Here is a 24,240-nt window from a genome sequence, read left to right as displayed (position 1 = left end):
CTCCTTCTTCTTCCCATCCATACAAACTCCCATCAAATGGGACTCCTGGTTTACTAGGAGACCACCAGAGCCTGAAGCTGTCAGCCCAGTATGAGCACATATTAATAATCTCTACCTTTATACAGATTTTTTGGAATTTGGCACGTGTGACCACATCCATTGGAACAGCATTTCTTCACTCCAGAACATTCAATATCAGCTTCACAGCTTTCAACACAGGCAGCTGCAAAACCACTGGCCTTCTCAGGTGCTGGGCAGTCCCCTTGCTTCACAGACAGGATGTACTTAAGGAATTCACAGCTAGTTAGGCATTCATAATTCTTCTTGGGGAAAAGAGGCTAAAAGGAAAACAGAAGAAGGGTATGTTTTCAACAGGAACAGTCAAAAAAAAAAAAAAACCCAAAACCAACAAAAAACCCAACCAAACCCCATCAAAGAAAAAATGTTATAAATTTTCCAAGACCTCCTAAAGGATTATTCAGATTTCCAGCTTTTGCAAGACTTGCAAGACTATCCCTGAATATTTATATATTGAAGCCACTTCTGTAAAAGCATTCCAAGTAGAGAATGATGAATTCCCTCAAGTAAGACCACCATATTTAATGGAACTATGTTGTTTATATCTGCCAGCTTTCCCTTGTTTTCCTCACATTGACTGGCTATAAAGTTGCTCAATGACAGATTAAAAACACTCCCAAAACAAAGGGGAAGCAATGGTCAGACAGTCTGCTGCTTTTGGACTACCCCACATTCTTTCCTCTGTACTTTACAACACTTTCCCCACAATATCTGATGTAATGCCATTCTAGATAAATAAGAGAAATCTTGTTTCATTATACTGTTTGAACTAAGTTGGCTAAGAGAAAATTTTGCAGCATCTTTATGTTCTTGCCAGCATATTAGAAATTGTATAATTCTTCATGGAACTGGAACTGCATTTATGATAGAATGATCAGCAGAAAATAAAATTAAAATAAGCTTTAAAGATATTGATTAAAGATCAAAGTGAATGCTACTTACTTGAGAAATCTAGTCCTAAATATTGAAGAAGATGCTTGAATGCACAGACATTTTACAGCATATGTAATACTCAGAGGTTTGCAAGGTCCACTTAAAACAGTATTTAAAATAGCTTCAGTATTTAAAACAGCTTCTACAGCCCTGGGAGAATATGGTGCATGACATGGAAATCACATCTCCTCTTTGTTTAGTTTGGTGCAGAACCAGCTGAGTGATTCCCTCAGAATGACTGCAGCATGGAACTGGCACTGTCTGTAGCTGGCCCTGCCATACCAGAGCAACCAAACCCCTTCCACCCTGACAGATCTGATTTACAGGTTCCTAAACCTACACAGGAGTTACAACCCACCCTCTATATCCAACTAGCCACATAACTTCTGAAACTTCTTCCATATTCCAATGTTTTACTTTCTTGTTTTCACTCTTCTCATATTTCTGGTGAAGTGAAGAAGCCTTGGCTATTACAGAGGCCCAGGTGTTTCACAGACTATTCTCTAAAGTCACTGGGGCACAAGAATGTATCCCTACATTACCTCTCCCATTTTTCATACACAACAGTCCAGAATTTTGAACCAAGCTTTCAGGCATGGATTTGGGTGTTACAGGTTTTAACCACCCAAAATGCTGCAGAAATGAGCTGAATTTTGAACCAAGCTTTCAGGCATGGATTTGGGTGTTACAGGTTTTAACCACCCAAAATGCTGCAGAAATGAGCTGAATTTTGAACCAAGCTTTCAGGCATGGGTTTGGGTGTTACAGGTTTTAACCACCCAAAATGCTGCAGAAATGAGCAGCCTCTTTGCCTCCTACTGCCCCCGGTGACTCCTGGACCTGCACTCCTGCTGTTCCCCCCACTGGAATGCACCTGATGCCATGGTTAACCAATTAAAAAGCTAAATGAGTAGGAAACTAAGTTTACAGGAAAAAAGAAAAACAAACCAAAAACAAAAGCAAGGAATCAGATAAATTGTCCCTCAGACATAAGGTTCCCTTTAACATCCAGTAATACAGTCATTTGGTAAATAAGAAGTAACACATGAACTTAGAGAAACACTAAGCTAAATTGTTGCTTCCAGATTTTTTACAAAATGCAAAAAGATTGAAAACAGGATTTCTCACAGGAAAACAGCTTCCTTTCACTCAATCAATGTCCACGGAGTATGCATGAGTCTGAGATAAAGTAAAGTGGTCCCGGGCTTTTGTGTTTGAAGCTAATTTCAAATCCTAAAACATCACAAATTTGCAGCTACTTAATTAAAAATGTTATAGCTCCCTGAGGCATAATACGTCCTCAAGGCTTCTCCTCCTCACCCTATTTCACAGCTCATTTTTCAGTTAGCTGCTAAATGTGCTGCTCCTCATTATGGGCCTTTGAAGTTCTAAATTTAGCTTTAACCACAAAACACTAATCAAAGAAGGATGCTCACTGTTTTTAACTACAACAGAACAGTGTTCTACAAATGTTTTCCTTTTAAACCAATTTTATACAAATTTTCACCCATATCTGGAAACATATAGTCTGAGTGAAGAGCGATATTCAAGAACAACACAAATTAGATCCACTAAAACGGATTTTTTACAGTGCTCTAGAACTTTGTAAATGTGAAAATAGCAAATAACCTGAGATAAAAAACTCTTACAAGGCTTGGTTTTCATGAGAAACCTTTATTTTGTCTTCTGTTGTTACTCCATAGATCAGTTATTCAGTAATCCCTATTATCACATTGCTGCATCTTTTTTTTTAGTTGAAATTACAGCTTTTCCTAATCATTTCCATGATGCTTAAAATAATTTAAACGTAGGGCATTCTCTTACACCAGAAAAAAAGTGTCCACAGTGAAGAGGAGGAGTTAAATCAGTGTACCAGTAAGATCAGTATATCAAGTAAGGTAATTTCTAATTTTTTTATAGGAAAAGATTAAAATCTTCCTAAGAACTCACTTTCATAGACTTGAATATATTTGAACCTTTTTTATAATATGGCAAATTTCTATTGAGCTGATACTTCCATTTTGAACTGAAAACCACTTAGGAACTGCAAAAGATCACTTCCACCAAGTCAGAGCCATGTTTCAAATCCAATAAAAAATGTCCTTCTTTGTTCTAGTTTGACTGATTCAGGTTTGCTTCTTCACAGATTATTCTGATAGATGATTCAAAAATAGTTTTCAAAACATTTGCTCTTGAATAATTCCATATTTTGATATTAGTCTTCTGAACTTCAATCCAGTTACTCCTGGGGAACTACTCTTTTATAAATCAGACTGGCTTTGACATACAGAAAAGTCATCTGTTCTAGCTATCCCTCACAAGGATTTTTCACACAATAATATTTTATCTTTCAAACAAAGATTGTCTTTCTTACACATAGTCAGAAAAGACAGAAGGGCAAGTGGTAGAAATAGCATCTTAGAGGAGGGATATCAGGGCACCTTCTGAGAGGCTATGGAAGTGTGACTGCATCGAGTCTTTACAAGTTGAGATAAATCATTTGGTCAGAAAAAAACCCTTTCTTAACTCAAAATTAATATGGCTACGTTGTTAAATGTGTATCCTTTCAAATGAAGGCAAATGCTGCAAAAATACCATGGTTTTCAGCTGTCTCCTTGAAGCCAATAATTTAAATTAAAGAGACTGCTAGAACAAAGTGAGAAAGCGTGCCCTTGGGCTGACCTACCTCACAGAAGCTTTGGCAATGGTTTTTCTTCAGGTCCCAGGACTCTTTGCAGGGCTCCAGGCACTAGGAAGAATCAGGAGGCAGAGAAGTGTCAGAAAGAGAATGAAGTAAACAACCACAAATAACCTTATTTCTTCTCCAGTTTTTCGGCCCACAGGAAGTTAATAATCCACTTCTCCTGGGGATAAAATTGTGTCATTGAGTCATGGTGTCAGCACAAGGTCACGAGAAGTCATGGTTAGATCACAAGAAATATTTTCAGTATTTCTTACAGTACAAGGCAATTGACTCACTTGTCTTTTATGCCATCCTATTTTCCAACTTACTGGATGTAGGTCTTAATACCATGTAACACCATGTTCCTGGATCACAGGGACAATGCCAAAAGCACTGCTCTAAACTATAGAGAATGAAATCTTTTCCTCACTGTCCAGCCTAAAGTAGACATTTCCTTCCCAAGCAAGAAACTACTTCATCAAGCTATGGAGTAAACTCAGCAGAGGTTAAAACACAATTTCTGTATAAATGGATAATGTTCACTGGTCTATTAGCAAAATCACTTTATTTCAAGTACCATATTATCACTATTTCACCTTCAACCTCTGCTGCAATGGTTACACAGAGAGCTGAGATACAGAGCTAAGCTTCACACAGCCTAAAGAAAAATCACACTGTTAAGAGCATTTACAACAGCTGAAACATAAATTCAGACTCACATCCAGAAACCTTTTCTCTTCCTTTGTTAAACACAAAACGTTGAAAAATACTAGCATTGTTGGGAGCTAATGATACCTACTCCTCCTGGTAATATGGAAAGATACTTTAGGTACTTATTGTACCAAAACTAAAGACCTTTGACATGAAATGCAGTATTTATGTAGTTTCCTTTTATGCACAGTATTAGATTGGATCAATACACATTTATGCTATTCAAAATCAAAAATGAATACATATAGGCTGGTCCTCAGTGGTACACCTGTATCATCAATAAAAACAATAGTGTTTTGAAATGAAGCACTTTTCTTACTAGCAACAAAGCCTAAAAATGTAATAAAACCATTAGTCACAGAGGCTACATATTTCAGAAAAAAAGATACCACTTAAGCATTTTCCTTTTATATATATATATATATATATATATATATATATATATATATATTGATATTGATATTTTAGACTCAGTTTCTAGCTCTTCAAAATTCACGTGTCGTATACAGATTAATTAGAAGGATACATTATCAAATGTCACTGAAGTCAGTAAATTCAATTAATTCCACAGTGTGTTTCCTCCTGTGGTATAGATACTGCACATTTGAGCTCAATTCCACTGTCATGTCATTTTACAGCTCTCCTGTTTAACGACTTTAGTCCAAAAATTGCTGAGGTATAAGTGGTTTAAACAGATAATGAGAGACATTTTGACCATTCTGTGACTTTGTCGGTGATGCCCAAGACTGCCAGGTTTGTTCAAGGTGCTTGTACCAGTCTGTATCTCCAGTGCAAGTCAGGCTCCAGCACCTGACACCTCCTCTGGCTGTCACTCTGTTTCAAAAGTCACTTGAAAGTGCTTACAAAAGCCCAGGCTGCTTTCACTGGGCCCAGCAGCTCCTGCCTCAGGACAGGCAGAGACAATGGGCATCTTCAAGGGAAGATGGACAAGAGGAACCAGGGCTGAGCAGCACCCTGCACTCCAACTGCTCTTGGAATGTGTCAAGGAAAAGAGAGGATGGAGCCTGCCATAAGGCCTGTGAGGCTCTTACAGACTCTGGCTGGGGTACACACGTACCTCAACACTTACATAAACAAAAATAATCTCCCTGCTGCTGCTGTATGAGGAGTCCCCAGAGCACTGGGCTAGCCTGGCACCATGGGCAGCTGCAGAAGGCACCTGCCTGCCTTTAGTGGAGCTCTACCACTGCACACGTTGGGTGAAGAGCAGCTGCTAGCAGACAGAAAAGTTGCCAAGATCTGGAACTGGCTTGCTAAAGAGATAGCTATTAACCTTGCAATAGTAAAGATGAGGACACCTCACAAACACAGGTCTGTGCATTTATCTGTGGTGGTGTTGGCAGGGGTCCCAGGATGAGGGAAGAGACGAGAATGTTGACTCCATGTTTCAAAAGGCTCGATTTATTATTTTATTTTATATATTATATTAAAACTATACTAAAAGAATAGAAGGAAAGATTTTATCAGAAGGCTTAGCTAAGAATAGAAAAGGAATGATAAAAAAGGCTTGTGTCCAACCGAGACAGTCTGGACAGCTGGACTGTGATTGGCCATTCATTAGAAACAACCACATGAGACCAATCACTGATCCACCTGTTACATTCCACAGCAGCAGATAATCATTGCTTACATTTTGTTCCTGAGGCCTCTCAGCTTCTTAGGAGAAAAAATCCTAAGGAAAGGATTTTTCAGAAAATATCATGGCTACATTCCTCCTCTTGGCTAACCTGTTATGAGGTTTCCCTGAAGTGGGAAATAGAAACATCGAAAACTTGGATCCAGGTCTCACATTTTTAAGGTCTCACATTTTTAAGATCTCAGGATCTCAGCTTGTTTACATTTTAAGTCCTTGACTTAAAATGTAAACAAGCTGAGATCCTGAGATCCCTCCCATTGCATGGTGATCTGATTCAGAATAAGAAGCAATCTGGGCAGAGAGCAGCTGGCAGCTGGTTTGGGCTCTACTTGGGCTCTACTTTATCTAATAAAAAATACCTTGCAGACACAGCCACCTGCCCACAGAAGCTAAGCTTAGGCATGAAGATGGCAGACCTCCAGCAGGCAGCAGGGCAGTGGCACAGGGAGCACCCCACCATCCACCTGGCAGGTGCCACTGGTCCCTTGGAGCTCCAGTCACCTGCCCTGGCACCACACTGGGCTCTGCACTGCTGAGGCAGGATGAGCCACGGGACACATCCCTGAACATTATGGGACAGTGGCACTGGTCAGAGGATCAAGGGTGTCAATCACAGTGGCCTTGATAACTCAAGTCCTCCTAAAGAGCTTGTTTCATCAAACCCAGGGCATAAAACTGGAAGTTGGAGGCTTTTTTCTTCATCCAGACTGCTGCAGAGCGATTGTTCTGTACTAAGCAATTGTATCAAAAGCCAAAACAATTGCCAATGGAAAGCACCCCGGTATTTGTCATCCCTCAAAGTTTGGGGGGGTGGGAGGGTGAGTGTACATTTACACACTCTCACAGGTACAAATCTATGCATAATACAACCTGCTGATACAGACCTGCTGATATTCAGACTGCATAAAATTAGAAACAAAAACAAAATACTGTTTCATTCACGGAAAAAGGTTTGTGATTGCTTTAAAATATTTTGGATTGTAATTTTTATTTAATCTTTTTAAAAATGCATATTTAAGGGTCATGTTAGAGAATTCTTTTCTATTGTAATTTTTAATCTATAAATAAAGCAACCAGGAGATTAGCATATGATGCATGCCATTTACATTAGTTACTAAAGGGGTTTTCAAAATAAGTCTACTAACACTTTTGCTTAGGAAATGATGCCTTTGACCTGAGTGGAAGAGAACTACACTAACAGAGCACTTTTAAGAATCCAATGAATTGCAAAACACCATTTAAGTACTGAAATACATATTTATTCAATTACTATATGTTTATTAAAATATCATATTTAAATTAAATGTCTGCAAATTAAATATTTTAAATATTTATACAGCAAAAAAAAATTATTTCTGTCAGAGTAGAAGAGACCATCCACAATACTTTTGTCTCAAAAGGCTTTTTACTTCATCAGAGTAGAAACTAAGACATATGCAATCTGTCAGAAAAACAATGGAATCTAAGTATTACAGCTGGACTGTAATTATCCTTTTCATTATCATTCACCATTGCCACTGCTCCCAACAACAAGGTCACAAATTAATGGCTTTTACAATACATATACAATATATATACAATATATGTGTTTTGCTGTCCCATGGAACTTAATTATATGGAACTTAGATGGTTGGGAGAAAAAAAAAAGAAACAAAACAGCTTTCACTGTACAATCTCCTAATAACTGGCCATGCATGAGAATAAGTACCTGAAAAATGCATTTGCTCACTATCACTATCACACTACATAGAGAACAGAGTCAGGAATTTACCCAGAGTCAAAGGAGAATATAGTGTTCATCAGCCCTAGGGAGAATTATTTTGTGATGGGTACATTTAATTGTACATTTAAATATACAACTGCAGCAAATGGAACCACAAGAAAAGTGATTTTGAATCTGGAAATCTCAGCACAGTGGCAGTAAACACAATGTAACACAGGAACGGGCAGCAAGAGAGAAACAACTATTTGGATATTTAGGTTATTTTACACAACTTTAACGTTTTAAAGATGCTTTTTAAACATCTTTAAGATGCTTTTAAACATCGCTCTGTTTCTCAAAAATCAGATTGTCAGATATCTGAAGAATGGTAAATGGACATTTACCTAGTTCAAACCAATGAATAGCATGGTAGCTTGGTGAAAAATATTAGGAGTCGGGCTGCCTATTTGAGGAATGTACATCATTTTTCTGTCAATTCATTTTATAAAAGTCTTTACACATTTGTCTCTCCTGAGTTAATTCATGTCCTAAACTTCTAGATGGGTATAAGATGACCAGCAAATTACTTGCATTCTGCATATTAAAATGAAAGAAGTGTTTGGTTCTGAAGGTGAAGTTAAACACTCTTTATTAAAGATCTCCTTTCTATTTTTTTTTAATCTGCAGTTTAAATCTCTTCCCCCAAAAATACATATTATTGTATGCAATAAAATTAAAAGCTCAGGTAAACAGGACTATATGCAGTGAGAATTTCAAGAGTGAAGAATCCTACACAGGCAGGTAGGTGAATCTCACTGTCCCAGTGGATCATTCCCAGTGCTCTCCAAAACCCACTCTCATGGGCAGCTCGACTGATCCAAAGGCTGCACAGGAGCACTGCTCCATGTGAGTGGCTCATGGTATCACACAGTGATGCACTCAGCTTGTGGGCACCTTTCCTCAATGCCAAAGATGAGGCATTGCAGACCTTCAGCTATTTCAGCAATTTCGGGTGCTCATACACCCTATCAGGTCAGGCACCCCCTGAACACATCTATCTTGTTTAAAATAAACTCTTAGAAGTAAAGCTGACCTAAAAAATCAGTCAGTTACTCAGGCTGAAAAAAAATCCATGAACCCAAAGAGAAGGGTTCAGCTGCAGAATCAGGAGGTGTCATGTTAGCTCGTAGGTTGATGCATGCTGTTGAAGAAGCCTCTGAGCATTCTGTGAGAGCCATTTTATGTGAGTCGGTCTCTTGCTTCTCTCTTTTCCCTCTCCTCCCTCATTAGCAGAATGAATCACCAGAACACTAGTCATCAGCTTTCCAGAACTCAGTGTGACATTGTGACATTTTAGCTCAGTGCTGGTTTAAGCTGGGACAGAGTTAATTTTCTTCACAGTACTAGTATGGTCTATGCTCTGGATTTGTGCTGGAAGCAGTGTTGATAACATGGGGATGTTTTTGCTACTGCTGAGCAGTGCTTACATGCTTACATACAGCATCAAGGCCTTTTCTGCTCCTCAACCCACCCCACCAGGGAGGGCTGGGGGTGCAGGAGTTGGGAGGGGACACAGCAGGGACAGTGGATCCCAACTGACCCAAGGGATATCTATCTATGCCATGGGGCATCGTGCTGAGCACATAAGGAAGGGCAGGGCATTCAGAGGGATGGCCTCTGTCCTCCCAAGCCACTGCTACATGTGGTGGAGCCTGGCTTTCCTGAAGATGGCTGAACACCTGCCCGTTCAAGGGAAGCAGTAAATGAATTGTTTTGCTTTGCTCAGATGCACAACTTCTATTTTATCTATAAAACTCTGCTTATCTCAAACCACAAGTTTTATCACTTTCACTCTTCAGAATCTCTACCCCCATCCCATCATGGGGGGAACTGATGAGAGGCTGTGTGGGGCTTAGTTGTCAGCTTGGATTAAACCACAACCAACTTCTAAACTTCAGCTACACAATGTAGACTGGGAGAGGTCTACATATCTTCAAAACTTTGAAAGCCTAATAGAAACAACTGTGAAACATAATCTTTTTGTGTAAAATAGTAGTTTCATGTGGCTACCTGGAGTTACTCCTCTGTTTATATTAAAAAGGTTCTCATGAGAATTACACTGGTAATATATTTCCCTTGTAGCTGAATAAACAAAAGGGTTAAATGACAGAGAATGGTTCCCTGTCTGTGCTGCCTGTTTTCTGTCCCGTAGGTCAGTGAGCATCACGATTTGGTGAAAAGGAGTGATTTTGTATTCAAGGATCAAGTCTTAATTAAATTAGTTACAGTTGGGGTTATTCTGTGACATTATCATGTACACTGGGAATCCAGCTGATACTGTCTAAAAGTATTGCTAATTGTAGAGCTGGTTTTGAATGAAAGCCAGATCTCAGCTTTTAAATAGTTTGGGGGTTTTAGATTTCTTGAAATGTGTTTTGTGTTGTTATGTATCAATGACACCCTGATGTGGATTGTGGTAGGATAGATGATAAGGAACAGGTTGCTAACATGGAATTTATCATCTGCAAGTACTACTTTATTCTAATTAATAAATGTTTATATACATATATAGAGAAAGGGAAAAATCCTTCATTTGTAACCAACATTCATGCAGTCTAATCTTATGTTTTAGGGCTAATAATGATTGCACTGTACTTTTTAGAAGTCTACTGCTCAGAACAAGGACACAACAAAATGGCTGGCACAGAAATGAAGGGAATGGTGTCTCTGTTGGAGGCGCAGTAACAGCTACCTTAACTATTCTGAGTCCTCTACAACAATGAAGCACAAACCTCCAAGGCGCTAGAGTAGCAATGACGAACTGATAGGGTCAAGGAGCAGCAGCCACATGGCCACCATCACATGAGACTGTAACACACCACACAAGGGTGCACCTGCAGGCTGGGATTCATCTGAGATGAACACCCCAAGAGACTTCCCTGGCTAATTCACATGGGACCTCATGCAAAGCAGCTTGGCATTAAAGGTGCCCAGGGTTAGGCTGTAGGAATACAGCATTTTGTCTTGAGTTCTAACATCAAAACATAAGAGGGACTGTAAGATATTCAACACTGACCTTAGTCAAGAGGTTATTTCCTGGCAGATTTTGGTACATCCTTTATGAAAAGAATAACAAAACTGTATAACAGAAACACAAAACATATTATATATGCAACTGAGATTTATTTTTAATAATTCTTATCTAAGGAGGATGACATATACAACCTGCAGGTGAAATACAGAACTTAAGACATATCACTTACTTCGGATAAGAAATCATTTTTAAAATTGTATTTCTCAACCAGCATTAAAAAGTTTAACTTCTGGTTTCACATCCAAGAAGTGTGCTCTCAATAAACGGCAAAGGGTTTCTGCAGATGGGACTGTCAGTATCTCACAGCAGTCCACTACAACCTTCACTTCACCAAGCCAAGCAGAACGTCCCTACAAGTATTTTCAAACTACAAAATTCTGATGGACATAGGAAAAAATATTCAAAATAATATCCAGATAAGTAAGAGAAGGAGAATACACCGACACATTTCTTTTAAGCTCTATTTTGCTACTTTAGCAGAGATGTGGTCAAAACCTGGAGTACGCCTCTACTCACTCAGCCTCATACAAGGCTTAGAAACACAGCTAGTGAAGCAACCTACAGCAGTTTCAGGTGCAACTGTCTCCTACCTGTTACCAGCACTTTGGAGAGTGGCCTGGTCATTCAAATGACTATTTCAGAGCAGAATGGAACATTTCTGAGAAATTCAACTGGGTGCAAAGTTGAGCAGCACAGTTTAAACTTCTATATCAAACAGCTGCATTTGGTGTGTATTTATTTTACTTGGGTGTGGAGGGACTGAAAGCACACACAGAGGCAGGCATTCCCACTCTCCACAGTTATGCAAACTTACTAGTATCAAATTAGGACTTAGAGTAAAGGAAATATTCAGAAGAGCCAATTGTTGGTTATCTAACAAAAACATGAGCTCACAACATTTATTTTTCTTAATTGCCCAGTTCATTTCAGTACACAACATCAGGGTGCCAGTCCCACAATATGAACTGTTAGCAATTTGAGTTACTGAATACCTTCAATACCCTAAGCAAATAAAGGAAGCCTTATGATCTATGGGATATGACTAGGAACAGTACCAGTATTTCCTGGAACAGAGATAGGGAAAGGGCTAGTCACAGTATATCAGTAAAGTCTGTCAGACCTTTAAATATACAAAGTAGCATTACAGGCTTTGTTCCTAAAATTATGGCACCAGAAAGACCAAGATCGTTGCCAAGAACTTCAGGTCAAATATTCTGGAAGTCCATGTAGCCTTTGTTGTTAATTCCCAAAATTAAACAGAAAGTAAAAGGTGCCAGAAAAGTTGTACATATACTGAAGGCAAGAATCACTGAAAGTGTTGAAAAAGGAACTGTTTTGACATTAAATATTTGAGAAGTAAATTAATATTAAAAAAAATAAATAAATAAATAGAAAAAGAAAGCGGGGAAGTCATACCATCACACTTCAGCTGAAATGTAGCACTTTCAGCCATAATCCTTTTAGAATGAAAACAACTTTCAACTCTGACAGCTTGGTATCTATCTGTATAGCTCAGTTGTCTGGCATGTCAAATTTTGCCAGCAGAAGTGTTTGTTTGAAAGGACAGAATAATCCTAAGACTCTTTTCTATGTTTCTATTCTTTGTTACCAAGTCAAAATCATGGCCATCAATGTCAAGAGAAAGTTGGTTCACAAACATTAGTTCATTCCTGACCAGTTCTTGTCAAAATTTGTTTACAAAGTTTTGTACCAGCATATGAAACAGGGACTTGTACTTTCTTCTCTTTTTCTGCCTCACAACATGAAGTTTAACAGTCACCAAAGAACTATTTGAGCTCTTATTTTGCCTGATTTTGAAACATGGAATTGAACTCAAATCTCCTACATTCAAGATTCATCTCTTAAAAATGGAGTATTTGATGGAGCCTTCTCTCTCCTGTTGAAGTTTTTCCCTCTTGTATAAGCAATGAGTTCTTCTCTAAAAGGTACAAATATTTTGGCTCTTCCTCAGTGCCATAGTTGTTCCACCACCACTTCTTTGCTACAGAGATAATACTCTCTTATACTCTTCTTTTTTTCACATCTTTGATTCATCTACCAACCAACTATGGACTTAAAACTTGTTCTAATGACCCCTATTCAAACTGTTGCCTCAAAGACCATTTCCCTATCCTTCTGTTACCTTGCTTCTGTGTGCTGCATCAAGAGCCAGTTAATTTGGGGTTTTTTTCAAACCTCTCCCTAGCCCTTATTCTAAATCTCCATATTCTGAGTTTTCACCTATCAAGATATAAGGCACAGTATTGGCAAAATGCTATGAAGCAGCAAGTCAAGCCTGAAGCACAAATGCACACACAAAATATATACTGCAGCAAAGTGCATAAATTATTTTAAATCCAACTAAGAGTGATACACTTGAAAAACATTAAAAAGTTCTCTGTAACAGACTCTTTCTGATAGTGGTAAAAGCTTTAATTAATTAGTGCCTTCCTAGTTCTTTCTGTGCTATTGCTTACATACAGACTTCTTTGGCAGTGTAGCTACTGTATTAATGAACAATGACATGAGCTCCCTGAATTAAACAATATTAGCAGTTTTGCTTTTCTGTCCAAACTTTCTTCAGGCTGCAGTCCTGCAGTGCAGTTTACCAATAAAGTGATTTGCCATGTTTGCATCTGTTCCACCAATCTGTCATAGATCAGTCAACCTTTTCCTTTCTGCTTTAAAAGCTTCTCTGAGATTGCATCTGGAACTTACACAGTGAGCAACACAATAAGAAACCTTCCACCTGTGTGTCCCTACTGTTTCTAGGCCACTGTTCCCTGCCACCTCTTCCATGCAAATAGAATAAAAATAAGAGTAATATTTACTGCTAACAACACAAGGCTGCAAAATGTAACAGCTTTTCCATTCCAAACATTAGAATTGTGTATGGACCTTCACCAGTTGTTTCCAGCAGCAGTGACAGTGCTCAGCTCACAAATAATTTACGGTTGCAGTTGATGACCTTAAAGGTCTATTCCAACATAAATGATTCTATGATTCTATAAAAAATAAGCCCATCTTATGTACTAAAATGTCTCTCTCATAAGCTGCCTTTTCATTTTCTAATAGTTGACCATTTGCTTTAGAGATTACATAATACTTTTAAAGTAAAAGTGAGCATAAATATTTTGACATTTTATATATGTAAAGAATTTCCATTGAGAAAACATCATTCTTTTAATTTTAAACAGACAAGGGAAAGCCTCTTCAAGCTGGCACTTTCCCCTTCCAATCTGTTACAAGGCAGCTTCAGAAAGCCACACACAGTCTTGTTATAAACACCATCTTGCTGTGCAACTTAAAGTGTCTGTCAGAGCAGCGCTGTTCTCTCCAAGAAAAGTCAAATTTTTTGTTGCCATTTTATAAATGAGTTAAACTAGTGAACTCTTCTGATAACAGATGACTTGCCTTATACATCACCCTGCAAATTCACACATACATTTCTGAATGAGAGAGCCGCAACTAAATGTTCTTTTTGCTTGTATCCACCACAGTTCTATGGTTTTATAGACCACCGAACAATCAGAGAGGACAAAAAAAAAGGGAGGCCCTCTTTGTCTAAATCGTTACTTTGTTTCTCTCCCCTGGCTTTCCATTTCCCTCCCAGCACTACCATCACCATCAGAAACGACATATTCCGCATTACTAAACAGCAAGAGCCATGGGGCTTTTCACTTCTAATTTCACGCCACAATAAAATGCAGTGGTTGTTTCACTGGGGGACCTGAAAAGCCTTCCTTTGTGGGGCTGCTCTGACGGTCAGGTTAAGCATCACACGCTGGCAGCAGGCATCTGTGCGCGCCTCTTCACGCAATTATGGCAAAAGGGGGAGGAAAAGGAACAGGAAAATTAAAAAGGAGGTTGTCTAAAAAATAAATATTAATCCCTTACTCAGAAGCGTGCATTCTGCTGCCTGGCCTGAATAGTTTTAACTATACCTCTTGTCCACCTCATTGATAGACCAATCTTTCTAATAACAGTAACTCGAGAAAGTTTTTGTTGTACTCAGAAGTTATGCTTGTTGTTCTAATGAAAATCTGTTGACCTAAAGTAGATTGATGATACAAATATCTGAGAGGAAGGAAAAAAAAATCTAAGGATAAAAAATTGGATATTTTTTAATTTCAGAGTAAACCAGTGGAAATGATCAGCAATAATAAATATGGTACTCCTACAGGTACTTTTAGAATTGCACTCTATTTATGTAATAGAAATATTGCCTAATTCTATAAAAGTAGAAGCTATAATTCCATTAATCCCAAGTACAACAGGATAAAAAGGCAAAAGGTACAGGAAATTCTGACAAGTTTTTCTACATTTATCTTGGCTTTTTTCACATATATTCCCTCTATACACTGAATGTTTTTCTGTCCTGTGTTTAGAAGCCCTATTGTATTCATTGAATCTTTTGTGAAGAGACAATGTGAATCCTTTCATAATAATCTCTTCAAGTATCTTAACACAGTCTAATGAAACATTGACATTACTAAAATTCTTTTTGTTTACATGATAATTCATAAAATAAACATTGCTTGGAAATACTTTAAAGGTTAGATAGTTTCACATGTTAGTTGAGGGGGAAAAATTAAATCTAAAATAGCTATTTTGTTTCAAATTCTTTTCAAGTTATTAAAAAAATACCTTCTCTCATTATTTTTCAATGCATGCTACACATGAGCAAGGAAGGCTATAGATCCATACCAAATTTCTTTATCTCTAATTTTTATGGGTTTTTAGGTTATGGTTATGTGATGAGCATAAGCAAATCTAAATCCATAATACCATCAAAACAAGGGCAGTCCTGAACTGGGACTGGCTCCTACTAGCCTTCTTCTATTGATGTAAATGTGCTAAAAGAGGCATTCTAGATGAAAAAAATGACCAGTTTTTAGGTAAGCAAACTTCCCCATTCAACTCACTTTGTAGTCTCATAAAAATCAGAAGTCTGGGTTGGGGACTTGGGCAAAAACAAAAAAGAGTGGAGTCTGTAAACACCACTTTAACTGAGAGTCTGAACTTAAAACAGCTTAAGCCAGCCATAAAACCACAGTCTACAAACCAATATCTGATCTTCCCTCCAAGGCTGAGTAATGAAGGTTAACATTATGGTGCTGAGAGGTGAGCAGGACAAACTGGCAGCTGAGTTAATAAATAAATAGTTCTGATTAAACTGTCATAGAACGTAAACTGTTAAATCAAACTTCAGCCTTGTGCTGGAAGAATCGAGCTGGATACAATTTCCCTGTCAATAGTCTGGGACAGACTACTGGGTATTTCTACTTCCATTTCTACTTCCAAGACAGAAGGGAAGACAACTTGGCTGTCCAGACTGTCACAGACTGCAGCACAGGAGTACACTCTGCTTTCAGTGCACATGAATTTTATAATTCACCTCTGCAGCTCAAACTGGCATCACTACATTTCATCACTGTATAAACTTAGATTGATAACTGAGCAAACAAAATTCTTCCAAAGCTTTTCTGAAATTCGAAATTTAGCTGATAAGTATCACACATCATTCCTAAAAGTACTCTAGAATTGTGACCCAATAGGTATGGGGCTTTTTTAACTTTAACTTGGAAGCTGTGTATTTTAATTAATTATCCACTGATTTCAAATGTTATTCAAACACACTGATCTTTCCTGTCATGAACTGGAGAACATAAAGGCAAAGACTTAGAGTAATACACTTCTAGACATCCTAAAGTGAGCCATCACAGCGTGCAGGTGTAATGATGAAATGATCTTTAACACTTGAACTTGATCATCTTTCCAACCTAAATAATTCTATGAAATAATTTGAAATGGAATATCATTGTGATAAAGGTGATGCTGTAGCACAGTAAAAAAATGTTCAGTGGGCATTCGGGATATGTAATGCTTCACCTGGTTTTCTGGCATTCATCTTATCAGGACTCTTGAGCAAGTTCTCAGAGGAATCAGAGAATAAGATTATGGAAGCAAGTTGGCATTAAGCCCCCAGAGAACAACTGTCTTGAAAGCAGCACATTGCACAGCACTATGCTGGCAGATGAAACACATAGCTTGCCTTTTTATGCAAATATATGCAAGGAAAGGCACACTAGTTAATGAACTACAGCCAAAGGGTCTGAACCAGAAGTCATAATTCCAGATTAAATCAGCACAGATTGCAGGTGCCCACCAATCTCAGGAACTGACTCCCTCTGACTGCTCAGAGGCATCCTAAATCTCCCAGTAAGGCATGTCTAGATAAGAGTACCAGAATGCTCAGTGTACTATAGAAAGCATGTAGCTGTGAGCTGGCCTGTAGTTACTGTCATTGTAAACTGCAAAACTTGACAGTCCTGAAAAATCTTTACTTGAGACCTCTGGAGTTGCAGCAGCTCTAACTGGATGATTTTTTTTTACCACACATCTCAATAAAAAACAGGGTTAGGTTGGGCAGGAGTGATAAGATGGCAGGTTGGAGGACTCCCTGCAACTGGAGGAATGAAAACAATGGCACAATTGATGAGGGAAATAGAAAAGGGGGTGGGAAGCCGAAAAAACAGTCCTGCAAACCTTTCTGTGAGAAGTCATCTGTAAGGACTGCAGTACATCCTTGAGGGTAAATTAAGGTGTAAGCAAATACTGCAGCTTTTCACTCAGTCAGGATATTACCATGTTTTTTATTTTCTAATTGCTTTATTTTCTCTACAGCTCTTTTAATGAAATCTTCTAGGTATTTACTTTTATTAGTTAAATTCTCCTTTAAAAATCAAACATCAGTAAAGAAAATACCAAGGACCATTGCCCATTCACAGATAGCAATATCCAATATAATGGGTAGCTTCCAGCTGCTACTCCTGAAAGCCAGTCTTTTTCTTAGGTATCTCACACCTGCCAGCCCCACATGGATGCCTCCAGAACTCTAAAGAGGCTCCAATGGAACCAGGAGTTCATGTGTAAAAAACAATATGTCCCTTCTGCAGGATTCTGTCTCAGACACCTAAGCTGCATGAGACAGGTGAGACAGGCACTGAACCTGTCACTGGCTGATGGGGATCTCACCAATACAGTCAATGGCATGTGAAAAACCACTCAGGGGATGACACCCAGGTGTTTCCTACAGGGCAGGATAATTATCTCTCTGGAGGTTACTGATTTGATCCTTATTGACAACAGTCTGGATATCTCCATCACATAATAACTGTATAGAATTCAAGATTCAGGTGTCTGAATCTCAAATCCTATCAGTGGTCAAAGTATTGTTAATTTGATTGGCATGGTGGAATTACAATGTTGAGTAACCACTTCTTACCCAGCAACTGTAATATTCCAGAATATTCCTGAAAACAGAATATTTCTGTAACAACTATTTCAGGCAGACATTTATAATCTTGCAGCTATATTCTGTTTCTTAAATCCAAGAACACTCAGAAAAGTAGATAGAAAACTTCTCAAGAAGAGACTTGTGTACAAGACATAAAATATAATGTTTCACCACCAGTCACATGATTTTACATGCTACATGATTTTACTCATATTTATTCCCTCAACTAAGTTTTAATTATATAATTTTATATTGCTGTAACATTTCAAATATGTTTAGGTCTATATATGGAACAAACATGACACTAGTTTTTGTTTATTCAAGCAAATTGTCCTTGTCTTTTTTATTTATTCCACAGTACTTCTTTGGAAAAATTGCTGGAGGTTAATATAAAAGCACCTTAGGGTAACCATCCTATATTTGTCTGAATAAATGCATCAATTGATAATATATAATAAAAATTAATTCTCTATTTTCACTAACCTCAGTAAAAGTTAGATAAAACTTTCCTACTACCATGAAAAATTGTCATGGCCTAGAGACAAAACTACTAGTACACTGAAAATGCTTATAGAATTACTTTTAACATAAAATAGATGTACAGTCTTTATTGTAAATGCCAATTGTTACAAATCAAATCAGGAAAAAATAACCCTTTTAGGGAACAGCTCAAAAAGTTTTGACTAGAGGTTTTAGATACATGAGAATGAAGAATATTTCAGGATTTGACAACTAAAAACATTTGAATAATGCCTGACTGAAGAAATATAATCCCTCTGTTCTGCATTTTACAATTGTCTAATGGAACGCTATAAAAGTTTGCACGCATCTGACAAATGTGCTCTTCAAGTGTCCTAAAACTGCTTACACACTCATATAGAAACAACCTCAGTATCAGAGACCTAATTTTGCTTCAATTAAAACATGCAATCTTCATTAAAATTAGTAGCATCTGTCTAGGCAATCAAAGAGACAGATTTTGGCTCAAAGTATCTTAACAATAATTTATGTATTTGGCACAAATTCCAAAACAACATTTAGGCCAAGCCACTTATATAAACAATCTTTCTAGTCATATTCTTACAAAAGGCAAGAGCAGTAACAGCTGTCAGAGCTCATTGTTCAAATACATTAGTCTCTTTTTCACTTTAACCTCTTAGACTAATCTATACCTGAATTTTTAAGACACTTCAAATAATCTTTTTTAGTTTCCTTCCTATATTCTATGAATATAATTTTCTTTCAGACATTAATAAGTATCTTAAAGATTCTATTCTTCTAAATTGTGGTCATTACAGTAGATTTACTTACATCTTTCTCATTCCTTTCATGCATTTTCTTGCTCAGTAACTACTACATCCCTTCCAAGCCTGAAGATGACCAACAGATATGAACAAATACATCAAGATATTTTCAACATAAGTGCTTTTCCAGCAAGGGAGCATCACTGTAGGCAGACATGGACTTCATCTGTGTTAGAAAATCTAAACTTCTTGAGTATATCTCAGGCTTTATTTTGGTTACTAAGACACATGATACACACAAAGTCCTTCTAATCTAGAGGAATCTTACAATACCATAAATGTGCTCTTAAAGGCAGAGCCTATTACAGCTAAGTTGAAACAGTCTGTGCCAGTAAAATCCCTTTTATGCCATTGTAATTACATCCCTGTAAGTATTTTGATACAGAAGTATTGAAAAGCTCTATACTGCCAAACCAGCTGCTGATAAAATTTTATATTTGTCTCCTCTCCTGGACCTGACAAGAGCATGACAAAGGTACAGTGCTAAGGCCATTCAAGTATTCTTTAAAGTAGAACACTTCTAGCCAAAAACCACTATAGCTCAGTTCTGGAAAAATGTCACCATATCTCTTCAGGCACAAATCCAGTCCAAGAAGTTGAAGAGAGAAAACATAACCAGCCTCATCTGTAATGCATTTTAAGTTAATTTATTAGCACTAACTGTTCTCAAGTAACTGACTTGCACTGCAAATACTATAATCTAAGGCTTTCTTTTAAGAGCTTTATTTTATTTCCTTCATGGATACTTTTGGCACATTTTGCCCTTTCCCACTGTAATAGTAGAACTAAATTTCATTTACTCTGCAAACTTCAATGTAATATCTCAGAAGAAAAAAAAAATACTCTGAAGTTTGTTATGTGCCATATTAATAACTCAAACTGCTTCAGTTATTCCCAAGAAGGACAATCAATCATTACATTTCCTATATGAGTGTCCAAAAGCTATTTCCCCCATCACAGCATTTTACTGTTTTTTTTTCTAAATGACAACTACCTTACAGCAAGATTTCTTTAAACAAATGAATGTACATAGAAATGTAGCTTTAAAGGACTGCTTTGACTAATATAACAGAATACACAGTATAGAAAGATAGGGACATTTCATGTTTGAAACATGTCTTCAAAAACATAGGAAAGCAATAGCAGACTAAACAATGGCATTTATTTTCCAAGTCTACACAAGGAACACATAATCAGTCCAGAATACTTACCATCCTCTCCCTATACATAAATATGCTTGAGAGTGTGTATATGCTAAAGCTTTTCAGTGTTTTTTGTTTAGTTCCACACACACCACCGCCATCATCACCACCACCCCCTCCAAATTATGCTAATGCCTTACAAAAGCTTTATTCAACTTTATGCAGATCCTGCACAGCACAAGACCTGTAGTGGGTTTTACCTTCAAGTGTCTTGCTTGTTGTAGAGCCTTTCCAACCAAGCACAACTCAAGTGATAGGAAAACAGAACAGTGTTTTCCAACTCATTTAATTCAGTTTGGGAATGAGAGATGGTGTCTTTACAAAGCAAATAGCAGAGTTTAAGGGAGAGGCATACAAAAGTATTAGTCAAGATGAAGTCCAGAAATGGCATTCTCACCCCCAGTTGTTAATACTGCAAGTGAGAGGAGAGTCACTCCCATTGTCCTTTACAACCAGTGAGGAAGCAGCTGGCAGAGATGAGCAGCTGTGGCTCCAAGAACAGCATTAACCAAACCAGCTGTGGGCAGAAGCTCTGCTTCTGTCCTCCTGCTCTATCTGGGCTTCCCACTGTGTTTGCTCTTTGGTACTTCAGTTTAAAAGGTAAACACCATTTCAGGCTGGCAGTGCTGAGAAGCCTCCACCTGCTCATCTCCTCTGCCCGAGCAGCTGCCAGCCAGATGTGTGAGCTGACCTTGCCCACTGGGATAAAGCACTGGGATGGGACCAGGAGCTGAGGACAGGGAAGACTTTCCCTCCACACATCAACTGATACAGAAAACAGCCTTATGGACAGCCAACCCCAAAATGAATTGTGTCTTGGAAATTTTCTTTTTTCTTCATCCTTTTACTAAACAAAAAAAAAATTTGGAATTTTAAAGTGATCATTAAATAAATAAAAAATGAAACACTAATGCTTTTTTCTCCTGCATTTAGAAGATGTGAACTGCTGCAATAACCCTGAAAGAAAGGAGTATTGTATTTAAAAATAATAAAGAAAGATTTGCCCTATTTTTGCTCAAGTTCTCAAATACAGACACATAAATTTGCGCAATCTGAGGGCTGGAAAATGTACTCACAAAGAAGACACTAATGTCACCATGCTGCTTATGACTGGTCTAATAAACAAATTTTCACACAGAAATTAAAATTTATTAATTAAATCATTTTTATACTGTTTAAATTGCTACTAATTCAGGCAAAAAGCTTATACACTTTAAGGCTGAACAATACTGTTTGCAATAATATATTGCATATATCTCAACTTCTTACTTGATTTTCAATCTGACACGAGTATTAAGGAGCAAAGTCAAACTTTTTATTCTAATCTCACATGTCCCCTCTGAAAGCAAGAAGTTATGGGAATTGGAGAATTTACCAGGTTTCAGTTCTGGCCTCCATGGTCTGCAGCAAGAATTTCCAAATCTCAGCCGAGCTGTGAACTGTCCTTGCCTTTTACCACTCTACAATAGCTCACCCTCCATGCCAACTACACACTTGTTGCTCTGCATCTTCACAAGAGTTTTAGGCATATGCAATTGTTTTCAGAAATTCTCTTTAAAAAAAGCTCAGAAGTTTCTCAAGTGTTTCTCAGCAACATGAAGAATCCAGTCTGAAGGAGAGAGAAAAATATCTCTTTTCTAAAACTAATATTTTGGTAGAGAGGAAAAATATAAATTAACAGATCTTTATCAAACACTGAAAAGCTTAAAATGGAAGAAATTAAGATATATCACTGGTCAAATGAAAAACAATCAGAGGAAGGGCAAGGAATTGCATTCTGAAAATTCTATCATAAAAATATGATTTTTGAAACAGAAAAAGATAATTACAAGTAGCCAATAAGGCTTAGAATCAAAGTCAACTGACATCAATGATATCTGCATTTACTTCAGCAGGCTTTCAATACAGCTATAATTGCTTTAATTGAGTCTTGAAAGATAACTTCTGATCATATCATGCACATCATGATAATAGATAGCTGAAAACTGAGACTATTAATCACAAAAGGTCTTTTTTTCCCCACTCATTTACAATCTCTGTTGTTTGACTGAATTAATTTTCTGTAAATACTTATCCAAGTTTGCATTTTTTTCATCAGCAGCTTCCAAAGTAAAAGTTTTACATTGTTCAACTCTCTTTATGCATTTGTTTACTCAAGGTGTGAAACAGCTCGCCTTTTAAAGAAAAGTTGCAATTCCGTCCTACCATTTCCTTCCAGTGCAATTAGCATTACATTTGATCAGTGAAGGATTAGCAGATCATTTTTTGCACAGAGGGGCACATTTTTAGCCTAATGCCAAAATATGAAACATTCAAAACTTTGTTTACCAAACTTCAGCAATTTTGAAGCAATAAATATTGTAGGCAAATGTTTATATTTTATTTTTAAAATGTCTTTAAAGTGGTGATTTTATTAATCTTGTGTCCTTATAGTTCTTGTCTATACCTTTCAACAGCTACCTAAATTACTGCACAGGATTTAACAGTGAACTTTGTCTGCTGAAGCTTCTTAACAATGCACAAATTTCTACAACAACTTCACAACTGTACTGGTTTATAGACCTTTTAACCACTTTCAAAAATATTGTGTTTAATTACTAACATTGTCTGTTAAACCTGATAGTAACTTGATTAGCCTAACTTCTAGGTGTTGCCTTCACACATTTATAATAAAGAACTGTGCACAGAAAATGTGTCCAGCTCAAACTACATTCTTAATTGCTAAAGTAGATCCAAATTAGCATTCACAGGCTGCATTTCCCTAACAACAGGCTTTCAGGCTGAAAATAATTTGTAATTCAAAAAGGATTTTGGTCAATAGATTCTGAGCATACAAAACATGTTTGGCACTTAAAAATTCCAAGACCTGTTGAAAACTTAACTTATGAGTTTACATTTTCTTGTTTCCTGTTATTTTTCTGTGAAATATTGTAAAATGGTTGTACGATTTGATAAAACTTGGAATTATTCCCAGACATTCAATTTAGACTAGGTTTATTGATAATATCTGATGAAATCTTAATCTATATTTACAACAGTTCCTTACTTTGACTCCAAATGATGTAATGTCATTATAGTTTAATAAACAGGAAAATATGTTGAGAAAAACAATCTTATGTAAATTTGAAACACACCAGACCCCTCTTCAAAACATTTGTCTGTACATATATACAGATTATAAGTACAGCTTCTGCAATATGTTGATTCCAACAACAGATGAAAAAATTTAGGTTGATTCATTAATTAATTATATAGTTAAGTTGTGTCTAGTACTGAATGTGCATAAAATACATGCAATTACATTTTTATGAGGATTTATAAAAACTTTTTTAAAATTGTTAAGATTTTTAAAAACTTAACAGGACTTTCTTTTTACAAAAATAGAAAAGCACATACAGAACAGTTTATATTTTCCCATGTTTGGTTGTTTTTGAAAGTCTAAAATATATAGAGATGATATGATGGAAGCAATATGTGGTATTAGTACTTGTGCACTGCACCATGCTTGTATAAAAGTGCTGAAGAAGATCCTGAAATAGCTCTCAAAGACATTAAAATGTGATTTCCCCTATGAAG

At 37.1% G+C, this 24,240-nt stretch overlaps 1 protein-coding gene across 1 annotated transcript in view; it reads right to left on the bottom strand.

Moving 5' to 3' along the window:
* Nucleotides 1-24,240, bottom strand: part of ANOS1 (anosmin 1) — a gene marked incomplete at both ends in the record, with an annotated part of 126,712 nt that overhangs the window by 53,448 nt on the left and 49,024 nt on the right. Inside the window, 2 exons of the mRNA XM_084227024.1 lie at nucleotides 116-338; nucleotides 3,698-3,760. Coding sequence (XP_084083150.1) covers nucleotides 116-338; nucleotides 3,698-3,760 — 286 coding nt within the window. The remainder of the gene's footprint in view (nucleotides 1-115; nucleotides 339-3,697; nucleotides 3,761-24,240) is intronic.

Source organism: Fringilla coelebs (assembly GCF_963513975.1).
Source record: "Fringilla coelebs genome assembly, chromosome: 2".
In the NCBI taxonomy this organism is placed as follows: Eukaryota; Metazoa; Chordata; class Aves; order Passeriformes; family Fringillidae; genus Fringilla; species Fringilla coelebs.
The sequence above is the reverse complement of the archived record's forward strand: the minus strand, read 5'-3'. Positions and strand labels throughout refer to the sequence as shown.